Below are 15,558 nucleotides of genomic sequence, written 5' to 3' on the forward strand. Positions count from 1 at the left end.
ATAATAGCTGCAAAAGGCGAAATCGCTCGTCCCAGCGCCCCCCGCTGCACCTAACCCAAGGCTATCACGAGGGAGGTAAATTACGGTAACTGAGAGAGCAAGTGGTGGATGAGGTGGGGTACATAGGGTCCAGAGATTTACATCCCGACATCCCTATGATTCAACCCTATATTCTGAGCTATAAATATAAATATCACTTACCATCTCGAATAACCCCATAAAATTTCATAAAAGCATAATAGGCAAATCAAGAAGATGACGAACAAGTAAAGGATAAAAAATCTCTCTAGTCTCTTCAATGTACCTCCACCTCCAAGAGCGGCCATTTTTTATACAACCTGGCCCTAGTGGGGAAAATTTTGACTGGGCATTATGCACGTATCGCACGTGTCCTCAGATCATGTTTACACTCCAACGTGCTTGCACTATGTTCGCCCCCATGTCAACGCCTCCAATCTAGTCCCCCTTTAAGCTCAACTGGCACCAACTGATTTTGCTTGAGTTCTGCCATGAGGCATACTAACTCATCTTGGGCTCGAACGCCTTGACTTGAGCTGTCTTCAATTAGGCTGATCAGGAAATTCGCTGGCCGAGTCCTGATTCCAATCCCGAGCATACTACGTGGCGTTTGTAGTTCCTCCCGCATTATGCCTAATAAAAAGTCCATATTCCACAAGAAGAACAATGCACTATGTAAAGCCAACAATATAAAGAAATAAGAAGCATGCAGTGAGTTAGCGAATTTCAATCTATCTCCATTTCTTTTTTTCTTTCTTTGAAGCTTAATTAGTAGGTTAAGCATACCTCTCTTCAATGGCTCGGAGCAGGAAAAAAAAATCACTAGAATTTGAAAAGAAAAAATAAAAATGCAACATGATGTGCCTCAATTGTCATTAAACCTTGCAGCAATGTCTATAGCTTCCGATTAGTGCAGCGAAAAGAAACTTTACTGGCCTTAAAAAACAAGGGAAAAAAAAAAAACAAACCTGACACCGTTTTAAAAGCTAAGCAAGCATCCAGAGAACATCACATTTCTTGATCAATCCATTCTAGCGATAGCAATTTCACCTAAATTTAGTAGTAATTTAACATCCGACCTAAATGAAAAAAGATATGGAAAAAATTTGTATACTCAATTATAATAAATGAATATTCGGATATGGATATTTCAGATATGAATATGAAGAGAGATGTGATAAAATTCTATGTATACTTTACCTATACCCGATATATATATATATAAACTTCATTTTTGGGAGAGAAAAAACATTAAACCGTTTTTCATCTTGAAAAAATTTAGTTTAGTTTTTTATTTTGATTATCAACATGTATTTTATTTTATTTTACATGAGAAATGTTCATCTGATAAAAGACTTTGATCATGAGATGAGAAAAAGAAATATAAATATATTGACTCTGTTCAATTCTAACGGATCTAATTCTAACGGATATAAAGATGAATAAAAAAATTAAATATATGATGGATAATATATATATATATATATATATATATATATATATATATATATATATATATATAATAAATAAGAATAGTCAGAAAGGATACCATCTTTCTCCTAATAAGAATAGCCTCCTAATAAGAATAGCCAGAAAGGATACCATCTTTCTCCTTTCTTTTCTTTCTTTTTAATGTGTCACTGTGCAGATAGGAAGACAAGACAACGAAAAGGTTATGTCAACTAATTAACAGTAGAAAGTAGAAAGCAATCATAACACTTTGCTTAGCAAGCTTGAATCTATGTTTTCATGTTCATATATCGACTGCCTGGCCTGCCTCATATATATCTGTGAACACGGGAGCTTACTAGGAACTTAACGGGAAAGTGCATACATTAATTAAAGATCTAAGCAGCAAAGAGAGTAGTAACTTCGCTGCGTCCACAAAAATTTCCCTTCTCTTCCACACTCGAAATGTGTGGAAGATATTTTACTCCTCTCCTATGTCGCGCCAACGCCGAGGAAATCAATAAAGGGTATCCTGATCTTCTTTCTTCCATCATCTGCTTCCCCTTGTGGCCAGGCATTGCTCCAGCGGAAGGTCACTGCAACAGTTGCAGAAACCTCTGCCTCCATGACCATAGGGGCAACTCCGGAGACATTTAACCCTGCAGTAAAACAACAACAGAGACCTCAAGCACGGCATTGCTGCAGCAATTGTCCCAAATAAACAAGGACCGAAAGAAACTCTTACCGCTGAAGATATCACAGGGAGGGAAGAGCTGGGCTGGGGAAGGACAACGGGAAGCGGGGAAAGTGCTGGGGAAGGAGTTGATGGAGAGGTCTGTGCCGGTGGAGGCAGACTCGTTTCTGGCGTTGGAGATGGTGGTATCGCCATTGCAAGCATTAATGGGCATGCACAACTCCATTCCGTCGGAGGCAATGGCGTGAGGTGAGAGCAAGGGGGAGTCTAAGGAAGAGAGAGCGGAGGTCTTCCTCCTCCTGTAGGCAGATTGCTCTCTATGCTTCCTTGCCATGATCACATGCCAATGGTTCTTCACTGCGTTGTCTGTCCTCCCGGGAAAGAGCCTGGATATCAGTGCCCATTTGTTGCCGTAAAGCCTGTGAGCGACCAAAAGTCTCTCTTCTTCCTCCTCGGCGAAGGCACTTCTGTTAATCCTCGGGTCCAACTGGTTGAACCACCTCAACCTGCAGCTCTTCCCTGTCTCAAAACAAAGCAGAGAAGAACCATCAAAGCCAGAACACAAACAAAATGGGCAACTAGAAAAGAACAGTTCTTCCTCCTTTTTTTTTTTCCCCCCTTGTCGCTCGACATGATAGTTACCTGATCTTCCTTCTAGCTTCTCGGCAATCAAGTTCCAGTTCTGAGGGCCATAGTGAGAAACAAGCTCCTTGAGCTTGGCATCCTCAGCTGGCCTCCAGTGACCCCTGACGCAAAGCTTCTGCTGTTGGACGCACTCAAGATTGAAACTGCCATCGCCTGCTTGATCAGCTTCCTCGCCTTGGTCACTTCTCTTCTCATCCTCATGGCACTCCTTGCCCCTTACAAAACACTGAAATCCCCAAGCTTGCTCACCACTGCTCGCACATCCCTTCTCCCTAGAGCTAGAGGGAGAAGAAGATCCAACGAATGAAGGCAGCAGTTGTCCAGCAAAGAACCCAATGCCACCTATGGGAATCACCTCATCTGAAGCCATTTCCCTTCTTCAAAGAAGAACCAGAAGGTAAAAAAGGAAAAAAGAATGCAATGAGCTGCTGTTGTTGCTTTCTTCAGATGTTTTGAGGAAGGAGACCTACACAACATTTTTACAAGGAAACCAACTCTTCTCCTGCTCTTTTGACACACCACACCTGTGAGGTGTGCCTCCGTGCTTACCTCACTCCCAGACTGATATGCACAGGAGAGGGTGTGGCGTTGGGGGACGCAAGCACAGGGCTCAAAAGGGAACCACTCGTGTGGGTTGGGAGTCTGGGTCCTCTCACCATTGTCCTTTATATCGGAGCTGCACACTGTCTCTCTCAGCCTGAGCACACCATCAGAACGCCCTTGTCCATTAGTGCGCACGCACAATTCTTGGCAGCGCAAGAAAACAACAGTTGAATTAGGGAAAATGACCCAAATAATTGGGTGAAAGCAAAGGAGAAAAGAATTGGCCATAGCTCTCCAAAAAAAAAAACAAAATGAACATTTATTTAAATTATCTATCTATTTTTAAATATATAATTATGATATCCAACTTCTTGAACCAGTTAATCATGAAGATGACAATTCGGATTCAATAAAATTTAAATTTTCTATCAACCACTAAGATTAATTTAAAAAGCACCAAATGGTTCAATAATCACAGCCGGTCTTTTTAAAATTAAGAAAACAAAACTCACATAGCTCATTACTTCCTTCCATATTAAAATCTTCTACTTGGTCAATTTCATTTTTTTAATTATTTTATAATTTTTACTCAATCATGTGATATGGTAGTATGAAGGAGCCTATACGTGGCAAGATTGGGTCAAGAATTAATTTGTTTGGACAAAATCAGGACAGGTATAAAGCGGATATATCAGACTAGGTCAGAAACATAGCCAGCAACCGACTCCAATGGCTCGATCACCTGACTCCAACAGCTCAGGTGTCCAACACCAATGGCTCAGGAGTCCAACTCCAACGGCTTAGGAGCCTAACTCCATCTTCTTAGCAGCTTGACTTCAACAGTTGAAGAGTCAGACACCAAAGGCTCAGGAGTCGAACATCATCAGCTCAGGACCCCAACTCCAACGGCTTAGGAGCCTGACTCTATCAGTTCAGTCTCCCAACTCTCTAAGACAGGACTTGCCTCTCACATGGCCTGTTGAAGCACTACCCTCGATAGACGTGTACAAAATAGTGTTATCTCTCGAAGGGCGTAGACAACATAGTCATTTGATCCTAGAAAATGTGCGTAACGTAGTCATTTATTTTGGAAGATGTGGGTAATATAGGCATCCATCTCAAAACACGTGAAGAATGAGAGGGTACAACTATAGCTCTATAAAAGGATGTCCATTCCCGTGGGCACAAGTATGCACACACAATCACCTAGGCTCCTTTACCACTCCCTCATTTTTATTTTCTCTTAGCCCTTGTGCTAACTTGAGTGTTAGAGTGGTACGTCGAGCCCAACCTTGATGCTCATTCTAACCACATTTGATGAGTGTCCACACCATTTTCCTGCAGGGCCCTCATCATTATGTCACCTACAATCTTCTCCGTGATAGTTTGTTGACTCACTAGATCACGATTTCAGATAGGAACAAATTAGCACTGTTTGTGAGAAATGACACCTGAACTGAGACGTTGAGATGATAGAACCAAGGAGAACTATCAAGGGTCCTAGTTCGATAAATAACATGGCTCATGGGAAAATTGTCACTATGCCTCGAGAAAACTTTCAAAGGCTAGTCGATCAAGTAGTGCACTGTGCTCTTCAAAGACTTCCGCTAGTGAATCTAATGCCTGAAGAAATTGTTGCGTTAACGGAGGTGACTCCTATTCCCCACCGTGTATTAGCTGGGGGGGGTCCTCCTCCTACCGCAGACTCAGTCGATGGTCCTGCCCAAGGAACATTCACTTGAATTAGAAGTGGGAGAGACACCTATACGAAATATGAATAAAGAAAAGAGGTCTTTTCTCACTGAAGAGAAAGATTCAAGTAATATACCTTTTGCAAAATTGTCATGAAAGATAAATTGTCAAGAAACTTCTAGACACCCAACTCAGAGAATACACAAGGTCAGACGACCTAGAGGATCACTCGGGCCAGTTCAAAAACACGGCTCTGCTACATTAGTATGCATATAATATTAAATGTAGAGTTTTCTAATGACCCTTTCCAATTCTGGACAGCGATGGTTTAACTAATTACCACCCACTTCTATCTGAACCTTCGTCGACTTCAAGGTCGTGTTCCTTGATGTGTAAAATTTGTAAGTACACAGTTGTCATTAAATAATTAAATATTGATCTCACGAGAATTGATGATTAAGTACTGATTGAGTTCGCGAAGCTAGTTATCTAGAGAATCAAAATTGTGTGAGCTTGAGAGAGAGAGAGAGAGAGAGAGAAGAGAGAGTTGAAAGAGGGTCTAGAGCAATTAGGAGGTCGAGAGCAAGCAAGTGGTTGAAGGAGAAATCTGAATTAGGAAAAATAATTCTAGGATTTATGTTTCACTATGATGATTGTTGGCATACTAAGTATTGTTTACTTTACAATCTCTATGTTAATTCACATGTAGGTGGACCTTTCCCAAAATATCAGTGTAGACTTTTAGAATTATACCAACGTACCTACCTAAACTCAACGCGTCTTGGCAAGGAGAACTAACTAGTACATCTTCTTCAATGGATTACCCCTATCACTAGGGCTCCATGGTTCACCTAAATTATCTCCTATACTTCTTGTTGGTGTCTCTATGCGGGTACAAAAATATATTTTAAAAAAACTTACAGTGAAAGTATAATAATTTTCTAAATTATTATAACATACATCACACACATCCAATAGAACATATATATGTAAACATAAACATAAAATAAAATTTTGTTTATAAATTATTCTGCTCGGATGACATTTAACGAAAATGACATCAACTAGCAACCCTCACAAGGCTTGCGTCTATTCGTATCCAACCGAGATACCTTCAAGATGATTTCATAAAGCAATAAGTTTTTTTCTCCCTTTTTAGTTCTAACCAAATGAAGGAGACGCAATGACCTAAGAGAGAACTCAAGCTCAATTTCGTACCTGACAGCAAGGGCAACTCGATGACACTAAATCGAGAGCACAATAGCCCCTTGGTTGTTGTCCAGTGACATAAAGGTGGTAGATGGCCAAGGGAAGCACAATCACACCAACAGGGATAGTAACTCAAAGTTGTTGTTTGATGGATGAAACCTGTTGTCCGGTAGATGGGAGGTCTGTAAGAGGGGCAAGCAGTCGGGGGTGGGTGTGTGTGCGTCGGGAGGACCAACGATGGCAGTTGGTGTTAGTTAGAGCCCTAGAGTCAATCATATGATGATTGTTGTATAGACTCGATGTATCATATTCCTATATACTTATAAAGGCATTTCTTTATGGTTATTATACTTACTTGTATTGGTGCCAAATAAATAAGTATAATAACGTCCTTAAGTAGAAGGTTCTTATCTATGTCAATCGATTGGTTGAATTGATAGTGAGATGATATAGAGAACACTACTCTTAATCATTCCGAGTCAAGTATTAACATTCAGGGACAATGTTAATGCGATGAGACTAGCATGTAGGTTAACTCGATGACTTGATCTCACAAGTCATGGATATAGAGATATCAAGTTGACACATGGGTATGCATTGGAGAATGTATACTGAATGACCCGCCATGAGAAAGTATCATGGATCGTTATATGAGTGTCATATACTTTCTCATGTGACTATTAGTATGACTATCAGTCCTTGGACCTGAAATCACCATGATTCCCTACATAAGGAGTTGCATACTTTGACTTCGTCAAACGTCACCCGTAACTGGGTGGACTATAAAGGCGATTACTGGGTATGTAACAAATTATGTAGAGGGATGTGAGTGATTTAGATGAGATCTATCCCTCCTATATGACGGGAGTGACATCATGATTCTTGATAGAGTGAGATCACTAAGTGCATGGTCATGCCCAAATGAGTCAATATGAGATATTGAACTCATTTGTTTAGAGTGAGTCTACTTGGAGTTCGAGATATAGATTAATTACAGGATGACACGGTCTATGCCTCAATTGATCAATCTAGATGTCAAGGATAGAAGGGCATTGTCACATATTGTGAGAGTCACAATTAGTAGTCACAAAGGTGATATTGGATTTCAACATTCTTATGACTTGGGTAGTAATGATGTGTTGCTAGATACCGCTCATTACTTATGCTTCTAATGAGTTTAGGAGCATTGCCAACGTTACAAGAACCTATAGGATCACATACAAAGGGCAATTAGATGGAGATTATGTTCATATGATGAACCAAGAGGATTAGGTTCATTTGATGAACCAAATTGGATTAAGAGTAATCCACATTAAACTAATTGAGTTGGATTCAATTCGATTCATGTGTCAAATGAGTCTAATTTAGACTTGGATTCATTGAGTCAATTTAATTCAATGAATAGAAATTCATTAAATTAAATTGACTTGAATCAAATGTTAGATTTGATCAACCATGGAAGATAAGAGGTCAAGTTTGACTTGACTTGAGAGGGAAGATGAAGGGTCAAGTTTGACTTGACCAAATGCCACATCATTTGTGACTTGGCATGGGGCCAGCCAATGATGATGTTCCACATCATCAAGGGTACATCAAGTGTGTGCCACCTCATGAGGAAGACCAAGAGCCATGACTCTTGGTATTCCATGAGTGGTCGGCCACTTAAAAGGGGAATAAGTGCAATTGTGTGCTAACTTTAATTCTCTCTTCTTCTTCCTCTCTACTCCTCTCTCCCTCTCCTCCATTGTCGTGACCATCCAAGAGTGCTAGCACACTCTAAGTGGTTTTTCTCCATCTCTTGTCCGTGTGGATATGTGTAGAGGAGTGTACGCTTGACACTCTACAAGATCTGGCTACTGTTTGGACGAGCGAGATAAGCGAAGGGCATCGCTACAAAGGTATAACTTCTATCATGTAGATCTATTGTAGATCTAGGAGAAAACTATGTATATGTAAATTTTTATCTTCGCACGGATCCATGGCAAGAACTTCGAGGTTTTTCGCAACGCAAAAAGCGGTTTTTTGCGGCTCGAAAGTTCCAACAGTGGTATCAGAGCCACCGGCGAAGCATATACTAGTTTTATTTGCAATTTTATCTAAAATTTGCAAATCTATAAATTTCTATAGATTTACTAAATTTTAACATTTTTTATGAGTAATTTTCTAGTGGGAGCGAAACAACAAGTGTATAGTCACTTGGAGGTTTTCGGCCAGTAAGAAAATTTTTTTGCAACAAGTTGGTCTCAGCCAAATCGGTGATCTAAGTGATTTTAGGTGCTGTAAGGTCTATGTAACACTCACAAAAATTAATTTTTGTGAGTAGGGGTGCTGCCCCTAACCCCGCAAGGGGAATTATTACTTGACCTCGGCTGAAAAATCAACAAGCGAGATCGCCGCGAAGTTGTGGCTCATAAAGGATTGTTAGAATGGTAGTAAATTTATGAAAATTTATGAAAAATGCATATTTTGAATATGTGTGTGATGTGTTCATGGTTATGGCCCAAAAGACCCAATATGATTGGAAATTATGTGTTGTAATTCATAATACGGTCTGCGAGCAGTCATTTGGTTGTGAGTGTTGTATTTTGTTACACGACCTGTGTGTCGTGCCCTCCTTCTTTTAATATTCCTGTTGTAAAAGAATTTTAGACTCGAATGTAACTCGAGTTTCACTTTTATAATATACAATTGAAGATGAAATTACAAGAAGGAAGCCGACGACACAAGGTGAACAAAGGAAGACCTTAGAGAAGGTGCTATCCCTAAGTTGACCATTCGTTCTTCTCATTGGCTTGAGAGGATTGTAGAAGGGTCATAACCATGTCACATTATCTTTGTATATTGATATATTCTTTGTGTGTATGTGATGCATGCTAATGTAGGGTAATTAGTGCCTTAATGCGTATATGATACGAATTCATGATTAGATTAGATCTTAATCAAGTCAAGTCGATATGCCTACGAAGTTTTGATACCCATCACTACCTCGATCATTTGTTGTTGTTGAATTTGTCAAAGCAGAGCAACGCATATTATCTTGGTAGGGTGCGGAGGGACAATCTTGGTCCCGCCTATCAAAGCTTGGGTGAGTACAAACTCAATTAGATTGAGTATAACTAGTTAACTCAATTGGATCGGGTATAACTATAGGCATTTTCCAACGGTTGGAAGATAGGATACAAATCACATTTATACTAAATCTTGTGCGATTTAGCCAAAGCTAACTCAAGTTTTAGTATAAATGAGGATCTTGATCCTATAACACAAGAGTTGCATAGATATGTAATTGATAATTAGTTATCTACCGATCATACTAAGTCTTGGGCGATTTAGCCAAAGCTAATTCAAGGTGTAGTATGATGTGGATCTTGTCCCGTGAGAATTATAGCTAATTGGTATGAATCCAGTAGTGTGGTTTGATCACATCCATGACTTGATTCTACAAAAGTCCTATAATTTAGTGAGAGCATCATTTAGTTAAAGTCCTAATTAAATGATAAGTGAAATATGATATTTACTTTCTGCTTTATTTATGTTGTAGAGTGCCATGTCGACGAACACGAATATTTTCTCCCTGCGTTCTGTCCTTGACAAGGACAAGCTCAATGGAGCTAATTTCCTGGACTGGTACAAGAATCTAAGAATCGTTCTCACACAAGAAAGAAAACTGTATGTCCTGGAGCAGCCCATTCCGGAGGAACCTCCTGCCACTGCCACGCGAGCCGACCGAGATGCTTATAAGAAGCATCAAGATGATGCATAAGATGTGTCATGCCTCATGCTCGCAACCATGAACTCTGAACTTCAGAAGAAACACGAGTTGATGACTGCTTATGATATGGTTCAACATCTTCGTCAACTATATTAAGGACAAGCGAGGCACGAGAGATTCGAGATCTCCAAGGCACTATTTCAGTGCAAGATGCAAGATGGGACTCCTGTAGGTCCATATGTGCTCAAGATGATTGGGTACATAGAAAACCTGTAAAGGTTGGGATTCCCACTTGGCCAAGAACTGGCCACTGACTTGATCTTGCAATCCTTGCCAGAGAGCTACAGTCAATTTGTCATGAATTACAACATGAACAAAATTGACAAGTCACTGCCTGAGCCGCTAAGCATGTTGAGAACTGCTGAGCTCAACCTTAAGAAGGTAAAACCCAACTTTATTTTGATGGTGCAAAAGCATAAAGGCAAAGGCAAGCCTAAAGATAAGGGAAAGTCCCAAGCCAAGGGCAAAGGCAAAATAATGAAACCTAAAGGAGGGGTTGCCAAGGATGCTACCTGCTTCCACTGCGGTCAGGTCGGGCACTGGAAGAGGAACTGCAAAGGATACTTGGAAGATTTAAAGAAGAAGAGAAGTGAGACTTCTACTTCAGGTATATATGTTATAGAAGTCAATCTATCTATTTCTGCATCGTAGGTATTGGATACCGGATGTGCTTCTCACATTTGTACTAATGTGTAGGCGCTGAGAAATAGCAGGGCATTGAAGAAGGGCGAGGTGGACCTACGAGTAGGCAATGGAGCATGGGTTGCTGCTGTTGCTGTAGAAACTTACTTTCTATCTCTGCCCTCTGGGCTTGTACTGGAATTAGATGAATGTTGTTATGTGCCTACTCTCACAAAGAACATCATTTCAGTTTCTTGTTTAGACAAGAAAGACTTTTCATTTATAATAAAGAACAAATGTTGTTCCGTTTACTTAAATGATATGTTCTATTGTAGTGCACCTCTGATGAACGGACTCTACATTCTAGACTTAGAGAACCCCATCTATAACATAAGTACCAAAAGGTTCAAGTCGAATGATATGAACTGAACCTATCTCTGGCATTGTCGCTTAGGTCATATAAATGAGAATCGCTTATCCCAGCTACATAAAGATGGTTTGCTGGACTCATTTGATTTCGAATCATATGAGACATGCGAGTCATGCCTACTAGAAAGATGACCAAGACTCCCTTTAGCGAAAGAGCGACTGACTTGTTAGGACTTATATATAGTGATGTATATGACCCTTTCAATGTCGCTGCCAGAGGTGGTTATAGGTACTTCATTACATTTACTGATGACTTCAGTAGATATGGTTATGTACATCTGATGACACATAAGTTACAATCCTTTGAAAAGTTCAAAGAATTCAAGAATGAAGTACAAAATCAGCTTGGCAAGAGTATTAAGATACTTTGATCAGATTGAGGTGGTGAATACCTTAGCCATGAGTTTCGTGATTATCTAGCTGAGTGTGGGATTCTATCCCAACTCACTCCTCCTAGAACACCACAGTGGAATGGTGTATTCGAAAGGAAGAATCGTACCCTATTAGATATGGTACGGTCTATGATGAGTCACACAGATCTTCCTATATCCTTTTGAGGATATGCTCTAGACACAGCAACCTTCACACTTAACCGTGTTCCATCCAAAGTTGTGATAAAGACACCATTGTTAGTTAGAGCCCTAGAGCCAATCATTTGATGATTGCATTATGGACTCATTGTATCATATTTCTTATATATATAAAGGCTTTGGTTTTTGGTTATTATGCTTACTTGTATTGGTGCCAAATAAACTAAGTATAATAGCGTCCTTGAGTAGAAGGTTCTTACCTATATCAATCGATTGGTTGAATTGATAGTGAGATGATATAGGGAACACTACTCTTAATCATTCCTAGTCGAGTATTAACATTCAGGGACAATGTTAATGCAATAAGACTAGCATGTAGGTCAACTCGATGACTTGATCTCACAAGTCATGGATATGGAGATATCAAGTTGACACATGGGTATGCATTGGAGAATGTATACTGAATGACCCGCCATGAGAAAGTATCATGGATCGTTATATGAGTGTCATATACTTTCTCATGTGACTATTAGTATGACTACTAGTCCTTAGACCTGAAGTCACCATGGTTCCCTACCTAAGGAGTTATGTACTTTGGTTTCGTCAAACGTCACCCGTAACTGGGTGGATTATAAAGACGATTACTGGGTATGTAACAAATTATGCGAAGGGATGTGAGTGATGTAGATAGGATCTATCCCTCCTATATGACGGGAGTGACATCGATATTCTTGATAGAGTGAGACCACGAAGTGCATGGTCATGCCCAAATGAGTCAATATGAGATATTGAGCTCATTTGATTTAGTGAGTCTACTTGGAGTTCAAGATTTAGATTGATTAGAGGATGACACGGTCTATGCCTCATATTGATCAATCTAGATGTCTAGGATAGAAGGACACTTGTCATATATTGTGAGGAGTCATAATTAGTAGTCACAAGGTGATGTTGGATCTCAATATTCTTGTAACTTGGGTAGTAATGATGTGTTGCTAGATACCGCTCATTACTTATGCTCCTAAATGGGTTTAGGGGCATTGCCAACGTTACAAGAACCTATAGGGTCACACACAAAGGATAATTAGATGGAGATTAGGTTCATATAATGAACCAAGAGGATTAGATTCATGTGATGAATCAAATTGGATTAAGAGTAATCCTAATTGGGCTAATTGAGTTGGACTCAAATTGATTCATGTGTTCAATGAGTCTAATTTCGATTATGACTCATTGAATCAATTTAATTAAATGAATTAGATTTATTATATTAAATTGGCTTGAATTAAATGGTTGGATTAGATCAATCATGAGAGAGTTTAAGTCAAGTTTGACTTGACTTGAGAGGAAGAGGAAGAGTCAAGTTTGACTTGACTTTATGCCACATCATTTTTGACTTGGCATTAAGTGGCCAATGATGATATGCCACATCATCAAGGCTAGCACTTGTGTGTGCCACCTCATGGAGGTTACAACTCTCCTTTAATGGCTACATTAATTGTGAATGGAGGTTACAATCCAAGAGTGGTCGGCCACTTTTGTAGTGAATGAAAATTGAATGTTACAGAATTTATATTTTTCATAAAAATACAAACTAAACTCGTACAAGTCTTCAACAGTGGTATCAGAGCCACGTGCGAAGACTTGTACGAGTTTAGTTTGTATTTTTATGAAAAATATAGATTCTGTAACATTATGTAATTTTATGATTTTTAGAGTTTTTATGGGTATTTTTCTCGTAGAAGCGAAGCACAAGTGTTTCGACACTTGTAGGCTTCGACTACCGAGAAGATTTTTCCGAAACGGCAAGGTTTCGCCTCAATATTTTTTAGGACAGCGGGCTAAGGCACTTTAGGATCGCTTAGGGACACTCGCGATGGTTAGATCGCGGGTAGGGGCGCTGCCCCTGGCCCCGCAAGGGGATTCGTTCCGCGATTGCGCCCGAAAATCGTTAAACGGGACCGCCGGGAATTTTTACTCGTAAAAATTGTAAAAATTGGTATTAAAATTACAGAAAATTATGGAAATTACATAATTTAGAATTATGTATAATTTGTGATGGTCATGGCCCAAAAAGACCCAATCTGATTGGATTTGTGTTGTAATTCATATTACGGCCTACGCGTTGTCATTTGTATTGTGTGTGCTGTATATTTGATACGCGACCTGCGCGTCGTGCTTTTCTCCATTTATTCTTGTTGTAAATTAGTTTAGACTCGAATATAACTCGAGTTTCAAAATTGTAATGTACAAAATTGGAGCGGTGGAAGGTCCACTCGAGACGGAGTTACGAGGAAGGCGCGAGCAACACAAGGTGGTCAAAGGAAGGAGCTTGAGAAGCTGTTGACCTTAGGTTGACCATCTGATCTTCTTATTGGCTTGAGAGGATCGTAGTAGGGCCATGACTAATCACAAATAAATTTAATTAATTGCTTGTGTGTATGTGATGCATGATTAGTAATTAATTAGTGCCTAACGATTAGATTAGATCTAAATCATGTACAAGATGCACCCTTTCGATTAGATTAGATCTATCGTGTATTTGATACACATCGACGATTAGATTAGATCTAAATCGCGTCAACTCTAATGCCTACTGTGCCGTGATACCTATCACTACCTCGATCACATGTGTTATTGAATCTGCCAAAGCAGAGCAACACATATTATCTTGGTAGGGTACGGAGGGACAATCTTGGTCCCGCTTATCAACGCATGGGCGAGTACAAACTCAATTAGATTGAGTATTCCTAGTTAACTCGGTTGGATCGAGTACAACTATAGGCATTCTTCCAACGGTTGGAAAGATAGGACATAAATCACATTTATATTAATTCTTGGGCGTATTTGCCAAAGCTAACTCAAGTTTTAATATAACTGCGGATAATGATCCTATAAACAAGAGTTGCATAGAGATGTAATTGGTAAATCGTTACCTACCGATCATACTAAATCTTGGGCGTATTAGCCAAAGCTAACTCAAGGGTTAGTATGATGTGAATCTTATCCCACATGAATTATAGAATTCAGAGTGAGCATCATTTAGTTAAAGGCCTAATTAAATGATTTAAAAGAATATGATAATTTATTTTCTTTATTTTTTTGTTGTAGATAACCATGACGTCGAATATGAACTCTTTCTCCATGCGTTTTATCCTTGAGAATGACAAGCTCAACGGAGCAAATTTCCTGGACTGGTACAGGAACTTGAGAATAGTTCTCACCCAGGAACGTAAACTGTACGTTCTGGAGCCACGCGAGCAGACAAAGATGCTTATAAGAAGCATCAAGATGACACATTAGATGTGTCCTATCTAATGCTCGCGACCATGAACTCTGAGCTTCAGAAGCAACATGAGTTGATGGACACTTACGATATGGTTGAACATCTTCGTCAACTATATCAAGGACAAGCGAGGCATGAGAGATTTGAGATCTCAAGGGCACTATTTCAGTTCTAGATGTCAGATGGGGCTCCTGTAGGCCCATATGTACTCAAAATGATTGGGTACATAGAAAACCTACAGAGGTTGGGATTCCCGCTTGGCCAAGAGCTGACCACTGACCTAATCTTGCAATCCTTGCCGGATAGCTATAGTCAATTCGTTCTAAACTACAATATGAACGAAATTGACAAACCACTGCCCGAGCTGTTTAGCATGTTGAGAACTGCTGAGCTGAACCTTAAGAAGGCAAAGCCCCACTCTGTTCTAATGGTTCAGAAACACAAGGGCAAGGGCAAGCCCAAAGGAAAAGGAAAGTCCCAAGCCAAGGGCAAAGGCAAGGCACTGAAGCCTAAAGGAGGGGTCGCCAAGGATGCTACCTGCTTCCACTGCGGTCAGACCGGATGTACCTGGAAGATCTTATGAAGAAGCGAAGTGAGACTTCCACTTCAGGTATATATGTTATAGAAGTCAATCTATCTATTTCTTCATCATGAGTATTAGATACCGGATGTG

General features: G+C 39.8%; 1 protein-coding gene across 1 annotated transcript; it reads right to left on the reverse strand.

Moving 5' to 3' along the window:
- Nucleotides 1-1,756: 1,756 nt before the first annotated feature.
- LOC122039616 (transcription factor CSA-like) lies at nt 1,757-3,344 on the reverse strand. Its single transcript, XM_042599153.1, has 3 exons — nt 2,804-3,344; nt 2,213-2,680; nt 1,757-2,126 (listed from the first exon to the last, which is right to left on the reverse strand). Exons 1-3 carry the CDS (start codon nt 3,174-3,176, stop codon nt 1,960-1,962), a joined length of 1,008 nt encoding a protein of 335 aa, XP_042455087.1. The 5' UTR covers nt 3,177-3,344; the 3' UTR covers nt 1,757-1,959.
- Nucleotides 3,345-15,558: the final 12,214 nt, after the last annotated feature.

Source organism: Zingiber officinale, chromosome 2A, assembly GCF_018446385.1.
Source record: "Zingiber officinale cultivar Zhangliang chromosome 2A, Zo_v1.1, whole genome shotgun sequence".
In the NCBI taxonomy this organism is placed as follows: Eukaryota; Viridiplantae; Streptophyta; class Magnoliopsida; order Zingiberales; family Zingiberaceae; genus Zingiber; species Zingiber officinale.